The sequence below is a fragment of the Zeus faber genome (genome assembly GCF_960531495.2).
Source record: "Zeus faber genome assembly, chromosome: 13".
Lineage (NCBI taxonomy): Eukaryota > Metazoa > Chordata > Actinopteri > Zeiformes > Zeidae > Zeus > Zeus faber.
In genome coordinates this window covers 5,239,463-5,262,735 of record NC_137198.1, presented here as the reverse complement: position 1 = coordinate 5,262,735, position 23,273 = coordinate 5,239,463, and the positions used below count along the sequence as shown (strand labels likewise).

Below are 23,273 nucleotides of genomic sequence, written 5' to 3'. Positions count from 1 at the left end.
GGAAATTATCCTACAAGCCATGTTTTATTTAAAGCTAAATATAATGTTGTCTACAATGTTCACATAGTAGTTTACGGACCTGAATATCTCATGCATTTCTGAGCATTTCCGGAGAAAGTATTTTCCAGCCCGCCGCTCGTAGATAACACAAAGGTCTCGTGATTATGCCGTTTATAAAGTAGGAGGCAGAAACTCATTGAAGTCTCTCATAATAGAAGGGTGATTTGAATACTTGCACTCATAAAAATTCAAGACATTTTTTTTTCCTTCTGCAGACTGTGTTCCACCCTATGAAATGTATGCATGGCTTCACATGCCTGTTTGATAAGCCAGCTGTGACTTTGAAAACTAGGTATTTAAAATGATTTTGCAACAGCCCAAGGCATGAAGAGTCATTCCATTATGTCATTTCATTATATATTGTGTGTTGTTCTGTAATTATATGTTAATTCATTGTAATTACTTGCAATAAAACCACCTATATAATAACTGTTCTGTCTCCAAATGTAAAGAAAAATGGATAACCTTTGTCGTTCTGTCTGTCTCACATCCAGGTGGTGTGTGGAGAAATACCACAGCCCAGTGCTGGATCCCAGAGGGAACGTTAGTGTGGCAAGGACCCTTGAGACGACGAAGGGTGCATGGAGGGCTCAAGGCCGGTAAAGCCGGGGTCATCCAAATACCTCTGGTTTGGGCTGGTCTCTGTGGCTGTAGCCTTCCTGTGCGCAGAGGCCCGGACCACTCCAAGCCCTTCGCTGGCCTCCGGCAATGCAACCTGTCACGAGATCTCCAAGTGCAAGCCGGGCATTATCCTGCCCATCTGGTACCCAGAGGACCCATCCATGGGAGACAAGATTGCTCGGGTCATCGTGTACTTTGTAGCGATGATCTACATGTTTCTGGGCGTGTCCATCATTGCCGACCGTTTCATGGCGGCCATTGAGGTGATCACTTCCCAGGAAAAGGAGATCATCATCAAAAGACCCAACGGGGAGACGACCACCACCACCATTCGGGTGTGGAATGAGACGGTGTCAAACCTCACCCTGATGGCCTTGGGCTCATCTGCCCCTGAGATCCTGCTCTCTGTCATTGAGGTCTGTGGACATGAGTACAGGGCTGGAGAGCTTGGGCCCGCCACAATCGTCGGCAGTGCCGCCTTCAATATGTTTGTCATCATTGGCCTCTGTGTGTCTGTCATTCCCCAAGGGGAAGTCCGCAAGGTCAAACACCTCAGAGTGTTCTTCGTCACAGCGGGCTGGAGCATCTTTGCCTACATCTGGCTGTACATGATCCTGGCCGTGTTCTCTCCCAACGTAGTCCAGATCTGGGAAGGTCTGCTCACGCTGGCGTTCTTTCCCATATGCGTAGTCCTGGCCTGGGTGGCAGACCGACGACTCCTCTTCTACAAGTTCATACATAAGAAGTATCGCACCGACAAACACAGGGGCGTGATCATCGAGACGGAGACGGAACGTTCCAAAGGAATTGAGATGGATGGCAAGATGGTCAACTCGCACTTTGTGGACGGAAGCGCATCCAGCAATCTTATTGGACTGATCGACGGCAAGGAGGTGGATGAGTCCCGACGCGATATGATCCGCATTCTGAAAGACCTAAAGCAGAAGCACCCCGAGAAGGAGTTGGATCAGCTGGTTGAGATGGCAAACTACTATGCCCTCTCCCACCAGCAGAAGAGCCGCGCCTTCTACCGCATCCAGGCCACTCGCATGATGACGGGCGCGGGCAACATCCTGAAGAAACATGTGTCAGAGCAGGCCAAACGGAGTGCCAGTGTGCAGGAAGTGCATGTCGAAGAACCGGAGGAGTACGTCTCTCGGATTGCCTTTGAGCCAGCCGTCTACCAGTGCCTGGAGAACTGTGGAGCGGCCCTTCTGACCATCACCAGAAAGGGCGGCGATATCAACAAGACCATCTATGTGGATTATAAAACCGAGGACGGTTCGGCCAATGCTGGGGCCGACTATGAGTTCACCGAGGGAACGGTGGTGTTCAAGCCCGGCGAGATGATCAAAGAAATAAGCATCGGCATCATAGACGACGACATCTTCGAGGAGGATGAACACTTTTTTGTGCGCCTCAGTAATTTGCGTATCCTAGAGACTGAGGATGAGGTCCTGTCCCCGAACAGCCTACCGTACCCCAAGGCCATGTTGGGCTTCCCTACCGTGGCTACAGTCACCATCCTGGATGACGATCACTCCGGCATCTTCACCTTTGAGAGTGATTCAGCGCACGTGAGCGAGAGCATTGGTGTGATGGAGGTGAAGGTGCTGAGGACTTCTGGAGCGAGGGGGACAGTCATCGTGCCCTATCGCACCATGGAGGGTCTTGCCAAAGGGGGCGGGGAGGACTTTGAGGACACCTACGGAGAACTTGAGTTCAAAAATGACGAGACCTGGTAAGAGAACATTTTGGTTTTACTCACACTTCTTTGTTTGTTTGTTGGGGGAACAATTGCTTTATTTAGCCGTGTGTAAGAGAATGGGTGGAAATTGCGTGGGTTGAGAATTAATTTTGTTCATCATTTTTTTGGCTCACTTTCATCGGACAGTGTTTGCGGTAAAATATTTTAAAAAATGAATCGTTTTTAGAAGTCGGAAAGGATTGACTTTTTTTTTGTTGCGAGAGTTCATGCTCGAAACAGAGTTGTGGCGTATACTCTCAATACTTGAATGCAGTATCTTTAGAGTTAAACTGAAATGAATGACGCTTAACTGACATTTTTTTCGACTCTGATCAGCATAGGTTTTAATGCATAATCCTTTAATCTGTGAGCTCCTCTTAATCTCCAGATTTAGAATTGGCTTTGTTGGCCTCAGAATTACTTCATAATGATATATTGGCAACATATTTGAGTGCCACTTTCAAGATTCATGAATCCCTTTCTCTTCATGGTTCAACTGCGTTTCACCTTCCCCGCTGAATGAATCTTGCACAAGCTGCACTCCGTATATCCTCTTGTTGTCTCTGTCAAGAGATTTTGCTCTCATCAGAGCACTTTGATAGTAGTCCTGTGTTGCATGCAATGGGGATTCGACTTGGGGATTTGTCACACCACTGTGGTAGCAAGGAGTCCTTAAGTAACCCTCCGCTTGCTCCCCTAATCCCCAATGCTTTTGTTTTGTGGTACTCTGGCAAGCCCCACTTCTCTTTTGTTTTCATGACATTTCTGCGTAATTTGATGCTATCACACACTATCACAGCACGGATGATAATTTTCTCAATAGTATGACTATTGGGCGGGCTATTGGGGTGACTCATAATGTCAGTAGTAATGATTGATGATTTTTGTGCCGTGATAGCGATTACCCGGGAAGAACACGTTTATATTTTCTGAAATTACAGCTTATTTTTGAATACAAAAATTGTCATCCTTTACTCTACCATTTTCTCCTGTTCAATGGACTGCTTCGTTCAGTGATCGAGAAGCGGACGGCGTAACAGCCTCTTGAGGAATATTGATTTGTTTATTTCACAGCTTGCATCACACCCCAGACCTCAGGCATGCAATCGGAGCACACGTGTCTGTGGCTCTCTCCAGCACTCTCACCCCTAACCAGTGACAACCCTCCGGGGGTGCACTTTCAGACTGGCTGGGTCTGTACTCCAGGGCATGGGGGCTCCTGAGGGGCTGAGGCAGCCCACAGGGATCAGAGGCACCTGGGAGGATGAGTGGCATCGTGATGAGCAAGTCCCCAGGGGCTGGGGGATGGAGGCTGGAAAGTGGAGGCTGGGGATGGAGGCTGGGGATGGAGGCTGGAGGGTGGAGGCTGGGGATGGAGGCTGGGTGGTGGAGGCGGTTAATGGGGTGCGAGAGTATTATTCGGATGTTGTCGGCATTGTGAGGGAACACCGGTGCATCGATCTGTTGACTGGACTGCGCATTGTGCAGCCAGTTTGGTGTCTTACTGTGTAGAGTGCGGAGCTTGGCACGCCGAGATAGTAATAAATACTGGTACCAATACCGAGGAGTGTTGTTGTGTTTGTGTTCAAACAATCATCACTTCAGACCATTTACAGTTAACAGGCATACCGCTCGTAATCTAGTAGAGATGAAAGAATCAATGATCTGTTCAAATAGTTATCCACCATCTTTCTGAATCCAACATGATGAGCCACGTCAAGGCCATTTGATCGTTTGAGAATCCTGTGATGGACTGAAGTTTTATGGATATTTGCATTGTGATGAAAGACGGGTATGAACAGATGTGAATGAATGATGAAAGGGTGTGGTGGGTTAACCGCAGTGTCAGAGGTCAGACCCTTTGACTGAGATAGTTGCTCTAACATCACTTCAACGTGAAGCCAGTCGTTGGGGGGACTCCGCTGAGATTGCAGCGGAAAGGTCTCTTAGTCAGGCGTAAAAGCTAATGATGGGGTTATCAGAGACAGGGATCATTGTTCCTGTGCCAATACCTGTGCAGGAATTTGTCTCGGTGACATGTTGCCTTGTTTAGAGCTCTAAATGCAAACCGCTGCGTGACGGTACCAAGACGAAAGGACCTCATACCGTATGCAAAATACATGATGATGGCTGCTATTCTGTTCATCAACAGAATGTTGCAAATTTTTAATGTGCATAAAAAAAATATTTATGCAAAAGTCTCTGCCGTGTGACTCAGGGAGCCTCCAGAGCCTCTTGTAGAATGCCAACCATGACTGCCGTAACTCCCGACAATCCCCAGAAATTTCCATAATTACAGTGGGATAGTGATGAATTTGATTCTCTGTGCATCCATAAGAAAAAAAGACAAAGAGGAACAGTGGAAGTGACAGCTTCATCCAGGAGCATAGTGGAAGATTAATGAGAACATTTTCATACACAAAACAAAAAAGGGGATGAACGTGTGGAATATTCACTAAAGGCATAATTACGCTGATGTTCCCTGCGCTGTCTTAAAAGCTCTCCTCGGGGTCCTTCTCGTGCACGAGAAAAAACTCCACTACCTTCACATTCATATTTTACCAGTGGCATCGGAGGCGGTTCGCACGGGCAAGGCCCCACCTCCCCCCGTGGATTAGAAAGCGCTCCAGGTTCGTATCGCGCCGTGATGCTGCGTTCCAGGGAAACTCGGAAAACTGTAATTTGTGTCGGTAGTCCCCTTGTTAACACAACATCAAATCTACAGAGTAGTTCAAAACCATGTTATACGTGGTTTTGAACTATGAGGATTCCCTATTTGGCACAAATTTCAGCTTTAATTTCCCCGCTTCTAATTTAGTCCTTATTGCTCCGACTGAGGGCGGAGTGCAGGAATTCCTCCGAGTTTAAAGGTCACAGGGCTTTCTGATGTCCTTCAGGACAATAAGGCACGATTACACTTCTGTTCCTTGGCTCCTCCTTTCCTTTCACAACTTCCCGCCCTCACCCTATATCACCAGGCATCCACTCTCAATCTCTTTTGACACACTTTGGGCCTTTTGTTATCAACCCGAGTGGAAATTTATTACGGCCCTAATCTGGGGCTCTGGAATACATCACTCCAATTCTTGGCCACACAATAGCTCTCAGCGCCACAGATGAAGTGTAATGGTTTTTGGTGGCAACGCCGCCCGCAACAAACGAATGAATGAGAAGCTAATCGAGGCAGCGCGGGCCTCTCGAATGTAAAGTTCATGGTGGTATGGAGCGATGAAGTGACTCACAGTGAAGGCGCTTTCGCCTGACGGGCTCCGTCGGCACGGACACACGGTGGAGCGCGATTGACAGAATTGGCTTGTGAGGCAATTTGATAATTACACAAAGAACATGTTTGCTGCATGGAGGATTGGATGTGCAAAGGTTTTACGGCTTCACTGTCTCTCGTCTTGGTAAAGACAGCAGAGCTGTCTGGCTGAGGAGCTCTTTCCCCTGAGAGGCAAATGTTTACAGTCACTAGCGCCTGCTGAATTCATAAAACAAATGTGGTGTATAGTGGATGGACCAGAATCAGGTAATGTGATTGTGAGGTCACGCCTGCTTGAGCATGTTCCCACAAAAGTGCCTCTTATTCTTATAAATAGCATCAAGTATACAGTTATTTACAGGGGTCATGCTTCGGCCAGAACGCGGGGTGGGATTGAAGCTTTTCTTCCTGTATACACCGATCAGCCACATGAAAACCAGTGACAGGTGAAGTGAATAACATTGCTCATCTGGTTCCAATGGCTCCTGTAAAGGGGTGGGATGTATTATTATTATATATATAGTGTTATATATTATTATTATATATATAGTGTTATATATTATCATTATATCAGGGATATATCAGGCAGCAGGTGAACAGTCAGTTGTTAAAGTTGATGTGTTGAAGCAGCGTAAGGATCTGAGCCACTTTGACAAGGAGCACATTGTGATGCTGGACGACTGGGTCAGAGCATCTCCACAAGCACAGGTCTTGTTCCCGCTATGCAGTGGTTGCTACGGACCAAAAGAGGTCCAAGGAAGGATCATCACCAGGTCCCCGGGCGCGTCCACGAATGCTGCCCACTGCTACTGGCTGTGCCCCCGGAGGAAGGACAAGCCAGGATGGGTTAAACGCGGACGCCTCATTTCATGTGCATGTGTGTGTGCGTGCATGTGTTGTAGTGTGGTGTGCTGTGTGACGATTATAGATTGTTCTTCTGGGTGTCTGGCCCATCTGGTTCGATCCCACAGAAGAACTACTGTGGCACAAAGTGGTGAAAAGGTGAATGTTGCTATGATAGAAAGGTGTAGAACACAGTGCATCACAGCTTGCTGCGTATGGGAGCGCTCACAGTGTCCATGCTGACCCCTGTCCACCACCCATAGCACCTACAATGGAGCAGGGACAGAGAGGGAGCAGGGACCTCCCTCTCTGTCTTTAAGAAGCATTTGAAGACCCAGCTCTTCAGAGAGTACCTCCTCTCCTAACTTACAATTACTTAGCAGTATTTATTGTTACACTAATGTCTCTGTCGCAATGTAGCTTGAATGTTATTCTCCCTTGTAAGTCGCTTTGGATAAAAGCGTCTGCTTAATGACTAAATCTAAATGTAACCTACAATGGACAGGTGAGCATCAGAACTGGACCATGGAAGAATGGAAGTGGCCTGGTCTGACGAATCACATTTTCTTCTACATCATGTGGATGGGCGGGGTTAGGGTCCGATCCGATAGGGCACCTGTGGGATGTGTTGGAACAACAAGCCTGATCCATGGGGGCCCCACCTCACAACCTCCAGGACTTAAAGGATCTGCTGCTAACGTCTTGGTGCCAGATACCACAGGACACCTTCAGAGTCTGGTGGAGTCCATGCCTCCACGGGTCACAGCTGTTTTGGCGGCACGGGGGGGAGCTACACAGCATGAGGCAGGTGGTTTTAATGTTGTGGCTGATCGGTGTATGCTGTATGCAGAGGACAAACAAGCAGCACCGCACCTCCATTTCCCCCGAAACGCCCCTGCGCAGCTCCTCTCGACCGGGTGATTGACGGCACACATGCCCACACCCTTCTTCCCTCTGCTTCCCAATCGCTTTTCCTTCCCTGTCGCCCCTATTCCAGGCATCCTGGAATAGACCCACGAGGCTTAGCTTACCACCCTGAACCGGGCCGTCGCCGCTCTCTGCCGAGCCCCCCCCTCCCCGCCCAGCTGTCGCGTGGTCTGCCTCGCTTATGTCCTTCCATTCACATTGCGGGTTTGGGGAACCAGTTCGGATTGGGGAACCGGTTGCAACTTGCGTAATTACCTGTAATCGATAAGCCCAAGCACCGACGATCGCTCTGATGGTTGTTGGTCAGCTGGGGGCTTCTCTTTGTGACCCTTTGGGTTCGCTGCAGGTTGCAACTCGAGCTGTGACTTCACGTCAGGGTCTCTCACGTGTTGTGTTGTGGAACGTGACTCAAACAGTCGGGCCTCGATAGAGAAATGCATTGGTTTATGGGCTTTGGAATCTGCAAAACATTTCCCCGAGAGTTGTCTTAGGACACGGCCGCGTGTTATGTGTTCCGTTGCCAGGCTCCGGTTCCCCGGCAGGTTTCGTTGGCTCTGGAGCCGCTGCACAGGGCGGCGGTGCTTGTTCAGTGCTTCCCGATCCAGCGCGCGTCGTGGGACGGGGTCGCACCTCTCTGATAGCTGCGATCTGCAGCAGCTCGTAGAAAGCGCACGCACACACACACACACACACACACACACACACACACACACACACACACACACACACACACACACACACGCACACACACTACGCACACACCCAGACAAACGGAAATACACACTCACTACTCACTTGAAGTATAGATTTAAACACACACCATCTTATTATAATTGTTAGACTTTGGCTCCTGCTTCCAAATAGTGTTCAAACACACACACACACACACGCACGCACGCACACACACACACGCACGCGCGTACGCACGCACACACACACACATATACACACACACTCTCTCATGCACGAGTTGAGTGGCAATAAATACGCTGGCCTCCCTCCTGTTCCTTGCAGTCGGGGGAATACAATTATGTTAAAGCTTATTTATAACACAATTCAGTGTAAGTGAATGTGTTAGAACTCCCGCACTCGCACGCATTTTTTACGCATTTTTTTACGTGTGTGTGTGTGTCTGTGTTTGTGAAAATTCGAGTTGGGATTATTTAGAATTATTCAGAATCTAAAGCCAAACCAGTTCAGGGCTGAGTGACGTACATCAATTTGGCTGTTGACCCAATTTAAGGGTGGAATTTAAGATGCCGTAACAAAACAAACAATATATAATATTGGAATTTGATTTAGCTTTCCGAGGCACATACCTTGACGGACAATAGCACTCAACCAAAGCGGCTTTTAAGGAACGCTTTACTTTATGAAATGCTTTTATGAACACAAAACACAAAATATGGCAATTTCAAATCTCATTTAATGTCTATGAGGCCATTTCAGTGTTCCAGTATTTCCCTTGTAGAAACATAATGGGGGCTAGTAGATCATATCAAAAATAACCGTTTTTCGTTTCATCCATTTGATACATTACCTTGAGGAATGGGTTTAGGGCAGAGATCATTGGCAGAAATAACATATCTAACAAACTATTATTCCGCATATAAACATTATCCAGGGTTGATAATTGATCCGTTCAGCATCCTTATCACAAAATGACCTCCCAACATCCCCTCCTTCCTCGGCGTCATTTTGTCCTTGTTGTGATGTTTGTTGTTTGTCCTCTGGGACGGAGTGGAGGCCGCCCGGTGGCTCTGGTCTCATTTCACCCCGGGCTGCCAGGGCGACCGGAACACGGGCGCCAACGCGGGCGCCCCTTCCCTGCCCCGGCGCCCCGGCGCCCCGTCTCCGGCCATCTGCATGCTCCGATAAAGGTCACCCGCGCTCCACAACACCTTCTCCCGTGCACAGCGCCCCGGCCGGATATTGATCCGGCCGACCGGGGAGAGGAGCTGAGGCTGCGGAGTGCACGGGCCTGGGGTGACGGGGGCGAGGGAGGGTCTGCATATGAGTGTTTTTTTCCCCTTCCTTTCACGTGTTTGACTTTAAATTGGAGCCTAAAGGGCCCGTTAATGGAAAAGCTGCAGCGTTGACGGGATTTTTTTACAAATTTGCGAACGTGGAGGGGCGACGACAGCGCGGTGCTTCCGCTCGAAGCGCTCAAGGTCCGTCCGACATCCAGAGAAGCCTCATGGAGCTTAACGCAGGCGGAGGTCAGAAAGATAAATGGAAAAGAAAAAAACAAAAAAAAAACAGAGGATGTTATTTTTTGGGGGATTTTTTTATTTTTTTATTTTGACCAAAAATAGCCCTCCTCCCTGAGCGTGGTCTTTGAAATCAGACTAAATGCTTCAGGGCATCTCAGAGATAAAGGGGAGGCTGGTTTTTCCATAGACGGGGGATTTGTTGTCCCTTCCCGCCCGTCGGCGCTCGGTGCTCTGCAGCCGAGACCTTCATTTGTTCCAGCGCTGTCTCTTCTGCCCAGATGCTCATTTGCTCTGGTCACTCGCACAGGAAGCCCGGTCACCCCTTCGACCCCACACACACGCGCCGTGAAAGAAGGCCCTGTCCCGGTTGTGGGCGTGGCACAAGCACGTTTTTTGGCTTGCGGAACCGTGTGACGTGATCTCAGCACGTCATTAATATCGCACGGACAGGATGCCAAGTCGATGAAAGACGTAATTCAGCCTTAAATCATAAGTGCACTCAGTGCACTCTGAGTCCTGACTTGACACTTTATCTCCTCTGCTCGCTGCTTCCATGATGAGGTGAGTAGCAGGGGTGTAGCAGCACTCGACCCCCGCATCCCTGTGGAGGTTTGGCGTATTCCCTGTGTACATGCTTCCCAGTGCCGTAACTGCTCTATGTTTTCGGGTGGACCCACATGCCGGGGTAGGAGGCAGACAAGGATACTAATCTTCAGGTTCTGCAGCTGATTGCAGCAGTGGGTCATCTGGAGTCCAATCCCATTCCTGCACATCTCTCCCAGTCCGGCTGTGGTTTGAGTCCAAAGTCTTCGTAATCAATTGTACCGAGGGTGGTTTTTTTTGTATTTATTTTCTCACTTGCTTATCGCCGTTTGAGTAAGATGTAAAGGGAACTCCCTGTACATCGTGAATCCACTACGCACACACACACGCACGCACGCACACACGCACGCACGCACACACACACACACACACACATGCACACACCATTCACACCAATTACAGGTCTCTAAATAGCCTAACTGGCATGCCTTTTGAGGTGTGAAGAAACCAGAGCTTCACTTATAGTGCCGCTTTGTTTTTGTAAAAGAGAGGGGAGACCGGGACGCTTGGTTTGGTGCTTTCGAAGACGGAACTCGCCTTGTCATGCAGGCGGAGTGTCCGCGTGTTTTTTTTGTTTTTTGTTTTTTTTTTTGTGGGAAGATGTTTATGTGCAGCCATCGGGCTTCGTGCGACCAATACTCCATTAAAACACGGTTTGCATGAACGAGAGTCACACAGAGCAGAGGATGACCACCTCAGCAAGCTCAATGCATTCCAATGGGGCAAATGATTTAGTCTACTGATAGCCCTGATGACACCTATAGGTGTCTAGTTAATTTACCATCCCTCAAGTCGTGATTGAAACACGACAAACAAGTTATATAATGTGGAACTACTTTGAGAAATAAATAAATTGTTTCAATTCTCCATTCAAACTGTAAGTTGCAGTCATTACTTTTTTGAACAATGGTCATTATTTATCACCGAAGTCCAAGCTTCCCCTTTTCTGAAAGGACATCAGGAGTCATTCTGACTCTGCGCAGCGATCCATGAAAATGGCTTCTAATGGTATATTGGTAAAAAAAAAAAAAAAAAAAAAAAAAAAGACAACCTATTCTGTAATTACGATAAGCCTCCATAGGCTAATTTTATTTGGGCCGGGTTTCTATACTTAAATTGGATGTCTGCCTGCGATAGCGCCGCCGCTGACTCCTCGTTGTTCTGCGCGCGGGAGACGTCTCGGGCTCCGAGAGCCGAGCGCTGATTAGCGCCGCTAATGATGCTTTGATGTGCTGGTGTGATGAGGTCTCTCAAGGAGAGCGATGGCACCAGAGAGGCAGACGGAGGCCCGACAACCTCCGAAATCAGGCGCCGGGAAAAGAAACACCTTCCTTTCCCTTCTCGTCCCGCTGCCGTCTCTCCCACTTCTCGGATGCGAGGGGGGAGAAACAGTCCGACGAGTTAAGGGGACGCGCCTTGTGTGTGCACGTGTGAATCTGTGTACATAGCGTGTGCCTTATGTGCTTTTTGTCCAGGCATGTATTTCCATGCATGCTGACTCATAAGCGTGCATGTGAGCGTGTATTGTGTTTGTAGGTTGATGTATGTATGAGTTCAGGAATATATATGTGTGTGTGTGTGTGTGTGTGTGTGTGTGTGTGTGTGTGTGTGTGTGTGTGTGTGTGTGTGTGTGTGTGTGTGTGTGTGTGTGTGTGTGTGTGTGTGTGTGTGTGTGTGTGTGTGTGTCTGTGTGTGTGTGTGTGCGCGCGATATTCTACCTCTGATACATCTGGGACAGAAGGGTTCACTCAGGAGAGGAAATGGATCTTTTGTTTTGCCCCTAATCCTCCCCGTTGCCACTTGAGTAGCAGTCTTATTAGCTTTGCAGTCGGAGGACGGTTTATTCTCAGGGCTTTCCAGGCTCTCCAGGATGATCATATTTACATCAAACTCAAAAGGGGGTTGGTGTGTGTGCGCGCGTGTGTGCGTGTGCATTTGTGTGTGTGTGTGTGTGTGTATGTGTGTGTGTGTGTGTGTGTGTGTGTGTGTGTGTGTGTTGCAGGGTGCATGGTACATCCCCTAAGAGGCTGAAAAGAGAATGTGGTAATAGCGAAGCAATCCCTTTCACTTAGTGCTCACAACGGGGAACGCTGTCTGATATCTGGAGGCCTGGAGGATTTTTGCCAGACGGCACAAAACACGAGGGCGGGAGGATGGCGTCCTGACAGGGAGACTGGGGCAGAGCAGGGTGGGCATAAACAAACAAAGGTTAAAGGTTACGCACCGCAAGCTCCACAGGACGGGAACGCGAGCCGGATGTGAAGTGGACCCGGAGGCGGCTTCAGGTACGACCGAGGTTTCAGCTTGGTTTACCGCAGGATCTCTGGCCTCCCGTCCGCGCCGCGACACCTTGTCCTGAAGACCGTCGCCGTGTCTCCTTCACTGACCCTCACAAATAATCACTCGCACTAACCACGGCGATACGGGGAGGGCATGCCAACCGCACACGCCGAGTCAGGTCCCAAACCCTGGACCGCCATTGCTCCAGACGGCGGCGCTACGAACCACCCGTCCTCCGCACGGCAGCAAGGTGCTGAAACTCCTCCTTTTTTGGGCTCCGTTACAGGATTTACACTTCACAGACGACGCTCGGTCAAACGTCTATATCGTGTTTCGAGTTTGTGACGTCTGATGTACCGGCCGCATTTTCTATCAATTGATAAAATCAGTTCAAGATTCAAGATTCAAGATTCAAGATTTTTATTTGTCACATACATATACATACTTCCATACATATATGCAGTGAAATGTAATGCAACGCACCCGGTGATAGCACACAAGAAGTCCTAGGAAAAAGTACAAAAATAAAATAAAATAAAAAGTAGAAAATTCCTTTCTAATAGACCGACTAACTGACTCCTAAAACGTAATACAGTAAGTGGAATACTTATAGAATAGGATAAAAAATATATAGAATAAAATACAATAAAAAATAAATTGAAATACATCAGTTCAACTTGATTTAAAAGTGATGAGTTGAGTTGAAATCCTCAGCCCTTCCCAGGTCTCAGATCTGTCTCTGACAGTTTGGTGTAATGCAGCATTTGCAAATCTGCATTTCAATCTCCTTGAACCCGCTCACACCGGCCAACTGCAACATGTTGGCGAGATGGTTCGATTGATTAACTTTATGCCTTTTGGGAAATTACTTCATCCCATTTCAGCTGAAATGGGATGAAGTAAAGAGGGAGGGAATGACATGAATATATAGAGTATATACATCGATCAGCCACAACATTAAAACCAGTGACAGGTGAAGTTAATAACATGGATTATCTCCTTCCAATGGCATCTGTCAATGGGTTGGATATATGAGGCAGCAAGTGAAGAGTGAGTTGTTGAAGTTGATGTGTTGAAGCAGCGTAAGGATCTGAGCCACTTTGACAAGGAGCACATCGTGTTGCTGGACGACTGGGTCAGAGCATCTCCACAACCACAGGTCTTGTTCCCGCTATGCAGTGGTTACTACCGACCAAAAGAGGTTCAAGGAAGGACGACCCGTGAACCGGCGACAAGGTCACGGGGCCCATGGCTCATTGATGCACATGTGGAGTGAAGTCTAGCCCGTCTGGTTCGATCCCACAGAAGAACTACTGTAGCACAAAGTGTGTGAAAAAAAAAAATGTTGCTATGATAGAAAGGTGTAGAACACACAGTGCATCACAGCTTGCTGCGTATGGGAGCGCTCACAGTGTCCATGCTGACCCCTGTCCACCACCCAAAGCACCTACAATGGACACGTGAGCATCAGAACTGGACCATGGAGCAATGGAAGAAGGTGGAGGTCTGATGAATCCTGTTTTCTTCTACATCATGTGGATGGGCTGGTGCGTGTGCGGTGTTTACCTGGGGAAGAGATGGTACCAGGATGCATTATGGGAAAAAGACGAGCTGGTGGAGGCAGTGTGATGCTCTGGGCGATGTTCTGCCGGGAAACCTTGGGTCTTGGCATTCATGTGGATGTCACTTTGACACCACCTACCTAAATGTTGGTGCAGAGCAAGTACACCCCTTCATGGCAATGTTATTCCCTGATGGCAGTGGCCTCTTTCAGCAGGATAATGCGTCCTGCCACACTGCAAAAACTGTTCAGGAAGGAACAGGTTTCCTTTTTGAGGAACGTTTTGAGGGACATGACAAAGAGGTCAAGGTGTTGACTTGGCCTCCAAATTCCCCAGATCTCAATCCGATCAAGCACCTGTGGGATGTGCTAGAGCAACAAGCCTGATCCATGGGGGGGCCCCACCTCACAACTTCCAGGAATTAGAGGATCTGCTGCTAACGTCTTGGTGCCAGGTGGTTTTAAAGTTGTGGCTGATGGGTATATAAACAGAATAGCTGTATATAAAGATAGACAGGCGTGCAACTGTGAAGGAGGAAGCACAAACCAGCAGAAACACACGTGTGCATAAACGAGAGGCATTAGTTGTAAAGCACTTTGAGTGGTCATGGTGTCTTGCAAAGGGCTTATGGAAATGGTAATTGGCGTCTTCCTCACATTTGCCGTTTCACCTTGGCGTGTTCCCTTCGCACACACATGTTATTCTATTTTTAATCCGGCGCTCGGGACTCGGTATCTCCAGCTGCAGTTCAGCGCCCAGTGCCTGTCGATGCATCCGGGATGTGGTTCCGGGTGGATGTTATGCTTATGCAATGTGTCTGTCTGTCTGTCTGTCTGTCTGTCTGTTAAAATCCATCAAATTGCATTAGATGGATTTGTGCAAATGTTCTCTGCCGATAAAATCAAAAAAACAAATTCTGGATTTTGGAGGGAGGGGAGGGGATGTCAGGCCCGGGGGTGCGATGCCAGGTTGTTGGACAGACACCCTGGAGGTTCTGAACATGTTTGTTTGCAGTGGTCAGGGGTGGGTGGTGGTGGTGTGGGGTGGGGGTGGGGTGGGAGGTTTGGCAAGCAGAGCGCCCCCCCCCCCCCCGGCCCCTCTGGGGGTCTGGGCGCGGGCAGAGCTGTCATGTCGAGAGAGCTGGCGAGAGAAGGAGCGGTTACTGTGTTGGGATCAGAGCTCCGCCACGGGGGGCTCGGAGACCTCACCTCCACCTCCTCCACCACTTCCACCCAGAACCTCTCCCCCCCCCTCCTCCTCCTCCTCCTCCTCCTCCTTCTCCTCCACTTCCCATGATCCTCCTCATGATCGTATTGTCATGTTGTTGTTGTTCATCCTCCCTCCGTGTTCATCTCCCAGTCTCATCGTTTTACAACAGGAGGGAGTGGAATTCCCAACCAACCGGTGTTCTTCTTCTTCTTCTTCTTCTTCTTCTTCTTCTTCTTCTTCTTCTTCTTCCTCTTTTGGCTCTTGTTCCATTTCATCTCTGCCTTTATTCACTTTCATTTGAATCGTTCTCATTTCATTCCATTTCTTCTTGGCCTCGTTGGTATTTATTATTTAAGCCCCCAGCAGTGTCTCCGTATGTGCCCTTCCTCCCGCTCCGTGGCTGCTGGCCTACTTCTGTCTCTGCTGGTAATTGTACTGAGGGATTGAGTGGATCCACGCAAGTCCCTCATTAGAGTCACAGGAGTGGGGACGAGGTGCAGAAATGGCTCAGCATCTATCTATCTGTCTATCTGTCTGTCTGTCTGTCTGCCTATCTGTTTATCTGTCTACTAACTATCTATCTGCATATCTATCTATCTATCTATCTATCTATCTATCTATCTATCTATCTATCTATCTATCTATCTATCTATCTATCTATCTATCTATCTATCTATACATCTATACATCTATACATCCATCCATCCATCCAACCACCCCCCCACCTATCAATCCATCCATCATCCATCCACTCATCCATCCATCCATCCATCCATCCATAATCCGTCCATCCATCATCCATCCATCCTTGCTGAATGGACAATATGTCCACTGTCGAGAGATGGGTGTCATACTCTGCAGGGGCAAAATGATCTTAAAACCTTATTTATACGTCCATCCGTTCATTAGTATTCATAAAAGTCTGCGCACACACATCCTGTGTGTCCTTTTATTTCCGTGTCTCCCGTCTCTTTCAGCGAACTCTGAAAAGCTTTAAGTCGTCCGTGACCTCGCCCGTCCTTTCGCTTTGTCCCCGTTGTATTTTTGTCCCGGTGCACAACAGAGAAATAAAGGATTAAGTGGGGAAGCAAATGCTTGGATGTTCCGGGTGTTCCCAGCTGAGGTTATTTTCAAACGCACATTATTTATGTGCGACGCCAGCCTCTTCAGCTTCAGACCAATGTCAAAAGAAACGAGAGGGTGTCGTCTCCGGATGTAAACCCAGGAAATACATTTGCCTTCCTAGCGCGACGCTGGCAGCTGTCATGTCACATTCCATCCCAGTCGCTGGAACAGCTCTCTTCAACATGCCACCAAGTGTGGCAGCAACGGGACAGCGGGAGGGAGAGAGGGAGAGAAAGAGAGAGAGAGATAGAGATGGATAGATTGAGAGATTGGGAGATGGAGATGGAAAAATTGAATGGACAGAGGGAGATCTGGAGAGAGAGAGAGCAAGATGGATAGATAAGAGATGGAGAGATGGAAACATGGAACAGACAGAGGGAGAGAGACATGGACATGTAGAATAAGAGAGGGAGAGAGAGAGAGAGAGAGAGAGAGAGAGGGATCGAAATGTGCAACAGAGCGAGGGAGATAGAATGGAGCTGGGAGAGCGGGAGAGGGGGAGAAACGGGGAGATAGAGAAGCGATAGAGGAATAATAAATGCGATGTAGAAGACAGGGAGAGAGACACGCAAATGTAGAATAGAAGAGTGTGAGGGAGAAGGAGGGAGAGAGAGAGAGAGAGAGAGACTTGGACTTTTAAGGTTCCTTTATTTTCAGTAAGTCATGGAGAAAGAGAGAGAGAGAGGGAGAGAGGGGTGGAAACATGCAACAGAGCGAGGGAGATTGAATGCAGCTGGGAGAGCGGGAGAGGGGGAGAAAGTACAGGGAGAGAAAAATAGAGCGATGGAAATGTGTTATGGACAGAGGGAGATGGAGAAGGAAAAATGAGATATGGACATAAAGAGAGAGAGGGATGAGAGAGTGTGTGTGTGCGTTCGTGTAGATCCAGAAGATTTTCTGTAGATCCAGAAAAAGATATTAAAAAAAACAAACCTCAAAAAGAGAGATTGCACGGAGTGAGAGAATCGCAGAAGGTAGAGCGATGGAGAGGAGGGAGGCTAGGGTTGGGGGCTTGGGGGGCCGGGAGGGCAGGGTGTGACGGGGCCCGAGCAGGTGCAGAGAGCTGCTTACTGCGGATCGGATCGATATTTCCACTCTCGATCGGAGGGGGGAAAAAAAAACCAACAAATCTGCGCCGAGTGAGGGAGGATCCGTTACAATGAGGTGTGACCCGCGGGGGCGGAGTGCATTTGCCAGAGGCGTGGAGTGGGTTCCGGAAAGTGAATCCTTGTTTTTTTTTTTTAATATTATTTGACGCACTGTGTCACTAATCCAACTCACGATACAATATGGAGCCCGGCATCGTGACCGAAAACGGAAGTGAGCCGCGCAAGGCATTGTGGGTCTTCGGGGCAGGCGGTGGAGGCAGAGTCGTGCCGGTGTCTCTAACCCGTCCAACTTGAAAACATGGTGGGCACGGTGGACCCTCGCATTATAATTACCAACCGCCATAATCCTTCCGATCGTTTCTACTGCATCACGCGGATGGGCCGGGTTAGGGTCCGATCCGATGGAGCACCCGTGGGATGTGCTGGAACAACAAGCCCGACCCATGGGGGCCCCACCTCACAACCTCCAGGACTTAAAGGATCTGCTGCTAACGTCTTGGTGCCAGATACCACAGGACACCTTCAGAGGTGGAGTCCATGCCTCCACGGGTCACAGCTGTTCTGGCGGCACGAGTGGGAGCTGCACTGTATTAGTGGTTATTAGCGGTGCTTTTAATGTTGTGGCTGATCGGTGTGTTTACATCTTTTTGCAATTAGACCTGCTTTGATGAGAGACAGACAGGTCTGGATAAACATATTTATCATTGTTAATTAGTAATTTGTAAGTTGTAATTTTACCTCTGTATTCGAAACACGAGATTTTGTGCAATTACATTTTTTTTTTTTACTTCCAGTGTGAACAGTGCCTCTTTAACCAAATAGTGTTTTTTGGAATAGTATCTGTTGGAATATTTGAATGTGGAAATGACCTCAAACTGCCATCGCTAATGGACCGAGTTCTTTTAAAAGCAGCGTTTCAACACTGATGGAGCCTTTGATGGGAACTCCGTCACTTATCTGAAGGGTGAAGCATGTTAACCGGGGGGTGGAAAACTCAATAACGCATCCAAATGAGAAATGTCACAACAAATAGAACGTGAATTAGATGCGTGCCGATCAGCCGGATGGAGCAAAATGAACGCTCTACCTGAATTGATATCTTTTCCGATGCACGGTGCCAAAATAAGTCTCCTCTGCAACAGGCAGGCATGTGTTATCACAGTGTCATAGGGTGATATTATGACCGTGGCGTAAAATGAGCAAAAACTGTTTCTTGTACTAATAAAGATAAATTATTTGACAGTCAATCGCCAGATAGAATCATCATCAAGTTTGATGACGTGAGGATTAAAGCTCCTGATTGATAGATCAAAATTAAAACTAAACAAAATGACTAATTGCAATACTTTTTGAAGGATGGACGGTAAATGAATAATAAACTTCATAAGGATAAAAGAACGACAATGTGTTGGGAATGAGGTTGAAAGATGTTGAATGGCAGGTTGTGAGGAGCTTTTTAAATTTCCCATGTGGAAATATCTTTGGTGGCTTATGAATATCCAAAGAGAGGAGCCTGACCGACTGGTTTTCAGGGATTCACCGTGCGCGTTGACACATCCAGGAGTAATGGAGTAAACAGGAGGTCAACGTGCAGCTTTAACAGCATTTTCACTGAAGCTGGAAGTGCTCAAAATGCAAATTAGAACTTGCAGATCCCCTTTTATGCAAACCCAAACCCCACACTTCATTGGGTGGGTGGCAGGAATTTGCACCCCCTGCCAACCCCCTCCTAATGCTCCTCCTTCCTCATACCCCTCCCCTCATGTAAAAGAATCAGCGCCTGTTACAAAACCCAAAAAACCTTGTGTTGCCTCGACAGCCCTGAAGGCCTCCGCACACGTCCTTAGGGGACACGGACGGAGGGAATTCGGCGTACTTCGGCTTTGTTTCCCGCGCTAATATGGAGACTGTGCGGCTTGACGAATTTCTGTTGATACTAACCTTTGGTTGTAACTTTGGTTGTGCCGGGTCGCTCTGCCAGCGGTTTTCTGGAGACTTCAACCACACCTCTCTCTTTGCTGCACTTTCAACTTTTCAGCAATTTGTCAACTGTCCCACCAGAGAAAATAAAACGCTGGACTTACTTTATGCAAATTTGAGGGATGCATACAGCTCCACTGCCCTCACCCATTGTTCAGCAGCAACCTGTGACCACAAGGATTGTGAGGAAGTGGTCACAGGAAGCAAATGAGAGTCTTCAGGCGTGTTTTGAGGCCACAAACTGGGACGTACTCTGTGAGTCCCGTGGAGATGACATCAACTCCATGACTCACTGTGTAACACAGTACATCAACTTCTGTGTGGATAACACCATCCCCACCAGGATGGTGCAATGTTTCCCCAGTAACAAGCCCCGGATCACCAGCGCCCTGAAGGAGCTGCTGAATAAGAAGAAGAGAGTCTTCAGGAACGGGGATAGGGCGTTACTGAGGACTGTGCAGAAGAAGCTGAAAGTGAGACTGGGGGAGAGCACGGAGGCATACGGGCAAATGCTGGAGAGCAAGCTCCAGCAAAGCAACGTGCGGGATGTGTGGTCAGCAATGAAAAAGATCACAGGCTTCAAGGGGAAGGGGGATCAGGCTGAGGGAAGCCTGGACAGAGCCAATGAGTTGAATTTGTTCTTCAACAGGTTCCGCACAGGACCCTCAGCTGCCTTCTCCCCTACCCCCAGCCACACAGACCCCAAACCCTCCCTGCCCCCAGAGCTGCTTCTCTCTCGTGCCTCCCCTCACCCCCAACCCCCACCGTGGACTTCAATACAGCCCCATCAACACCTCCCCCCGCATCAAGAAACAAAGAGCCCCCCTCTACCAGCCACCTGTCTGTTTCCTGTCGTCAGGTGAAGAGGCAGCTGGAGAGACTGCACCAGAACAAGGCTGCGGGTCCGGATGGTATCAGCCCCAGGGTCCGGAAGGTCTGCGCGGACCAATTATGTAAGATTCTACAGCGCCTCTTTAACCTCTGCCTGAGCCAGCAGAAGGTCCCAGTGCTGTGGAAGACATCCTGCCTTGTTCCGGTACCTAAGAAGCCTAAGAAGTCCTCTCCATCTGCCCTCAATGACTACAGACCGGTTGCCTTAACATCACACATCGTGAAAGTCCTGGAGAGACTGAGATTGGCCCGTCTCACGCCTCAGGTGAGCACCTCTCTGGACCCACTGCAGTTTTCCTAGCGCCCCAAGGTTGGAGTTGAAGATGCCATCGTCTACCTGCTTCAGTGAGCCCACTCCCACCTGAACAAAGCAGGCAGCACTGTGAGGATCATGTTTTTTGATTTCTCCAGTGCTTTCAACACGATCTGGCCTGCACTGCTGCGAGAGAAGCTCCAAGAGATGACGAAGGACGCCTCCACAACCTCCTGGATTATTGACTACCTGACGGACAGACCACAGTGTGTGTGGCTTAGGGAATGCGTGTCTGAGCGGGTGGGTAGCAACGCAGGAGCACCGCAGGGGACTGTACTCTCAGCTCTCCTCTTCACCCTGCATACCTCAGACTTCCAGTGCAACTTGGAGTCCTGTCATCTGCATAAATTTTGGGACGACTCTGCAGTTGTGGGGTGTATCACCGGTGGACTGGAGACTGAGGACAGGGAATTTGTGGACCGCTTTGTGGCACGGTGTGGAAACAACCACCTCCTCTTGAATGCGATCAAGACAAAGGAGATGGTTTGTGGATTTTAGGAGGACCAGCACTAAGCCGAACACTATTTCCATCCTGGGAGAAGAGGTGGAGGTGCTGGAGGGTTACAGGTACCTGGGCGTTCACCTGGACAGCAGACCGGGCTGGAAATGCAACACTGAGGCTGTCTACAGGAAGGGACAGAGCAGACTCTACTTCTTGAGGAAGGTCAGGTCCTGCAATGTGTGCAGCAAGACGTTGCATATCTTCTACCAGTCTGTTGTCATTTGGGCAATTTTCTTTGCAGTCATCTGTTGCCAAGAAACTGAACAAACTATAAGGAAGGCTGGCTCTGTGCAGGCGGCTGCTCTGGAGCCCCTAGAGCTGGTTGTGGAGAGAAGGATGTTGCACAAGTTCAAGTTCAAGTTCAAGAGCTGCTCAGCATCATGGGCACACCCCCTGCTCAACCTACTGGTCAGACAACAGAGTGTCTTCAGCCAGAGGCTCCTTCAGCTCCGCTGCAATAAGGACCATTACAGGAAGTCAGTCCTGCCCGCTGCAATAGCACCTACAATGACTCCACCCTGTCCCAGGACGGGAAACTCCTCCTCTGAATGGTAATGCACAAGGCACATTTTTACCTCACATTGAACTTCCACTTCTAAGCTTTACCTTTCACTAAGTTCAATTCTATTTCATTCTATTTATTTGTTACACAGTACAGTAGTTCTTTTATATGTATATATAGATGTATATACACATACAGTATGCATTTGTGTGTATCTGTATATATGTATACTGTATATGTGTGTATGTGTATATACAGTATGAATGTAATATATGATATATATATATATATATGTACGTCTGTATATACACTGTGTATAGTAATTGTTTCAAAAACAACGTATGTTTTTGTAAATGATGTGTGTTTTGTCATGTATGTCATTGCTGCTGCAACACCTGAATTTCCCTTTGGGGATGAATAAAGTACCCTTATCTTACACTCTAAATTGTTTCATTAAACAGTTGTAATCAAAAATAATCTTGAACTTGAAATAATCAAACAAATACCACAGTATTTATAAAGATCAAACAGCAAATAATAACTGTGTATTATTAAAATGGCAATCTTAAGTAAGAAAAACAAAAGAAAATTAACAATTTGTATGAAGTTGTCGAGTAAACAGTGTTTATAAACAATGTTTGGGAATAACATTTTTATAACGACTGTTTGACATTTGTAATATATTTATCACAAAAACTAGGCCCTCTTAACAGAGGTAAATAAGGACATCTTTCACCTTCATTTCCCTTTCTTTTTTTCACCATTTTCTCTAACTTGGTAACGTCAGTCATATTGTCAAGTGTTGTAAAGAGATTGACAGATGATGTAATAGTTACTGTTACAACCACATTAGGTTGCATTGCATCATGGGTAACTTCTACATTCCACTCATGTTGCGCTTGAATTTCTCCGTGAGTTGGAATCTATTACAACCTTGGCGGTTGTGGTCGTCATCTTAAGTGTTGAAACCTTCCTGACTTCCCCCACACTTGGTGCATCCGTGGATGTTATTTTGCCCACTATTTCTAACGCTGCCTCCTCCTGGAGTCCCATGTCAGTTTCGTTCTCTGCGACTTCTACGTCTGATCTCGGTGCAATATTGAAAGTTTTTCCATTTGTGGGGTTTTTTTCACAGTATTTTTCATCAGTACTTTTTTTTTAATATTGTGATTGACCTTGAAGACTAGATTTTTGGACAATGGCTTCTTTATTGTCCTTATCGTATTGAGTTTCGGCTATTTTTCGGCATCTGGGACAATAACAAAACATTTTTTTTAATTACTTTGCATAAAAATTATAATAATTACATTTTATTTTATAAATATAATAAATACATGTTAGTTGTAATTACTACTTCATTGTAATTTTTCTGTTAATTATCTACAATTGTAAAATTCAGTTTAATAGAAGACTTGTCTATATGGTAATGCAGACAACATTTTTGGAACTTTAACATTAATTTGAAATTAGAATTATTTGGAAGGAATTTGTCAATACTTTCCGTCTTTTCGTTGAAATCTGCTA

At 47.6% G+C, this 23,273-nt stretch overlaps 1 protein-coding gene across 3 annotated transcripts in view; it reads left to right on the top strand.

Annotated features, from left to right (window-relative positions):
- Window positions 1-641: 641 nt before the first annotated feature.
- slc8a3 (solute carrier family 8 member 3) overlaps window positions 642-23,273 on the top strand; it is a gene marked incomplete at both ends in the record, with an annotated part of 114,127 nt that continues 91,495 nt past the window's right edge. For all 3 annotated transcript variants that reach the window (XM_080012193.1, XM_080012192.1, XM_080012191.1), the window contains one exon: window positions 642-2,422. In XM_080012193.1, the coding sequence (XP_079868319.1) occupies window positions 642-2,422 (1,781 nt within the window). The remainder of the gene's footprint in view (window positions 2,423-23,273) is intronic.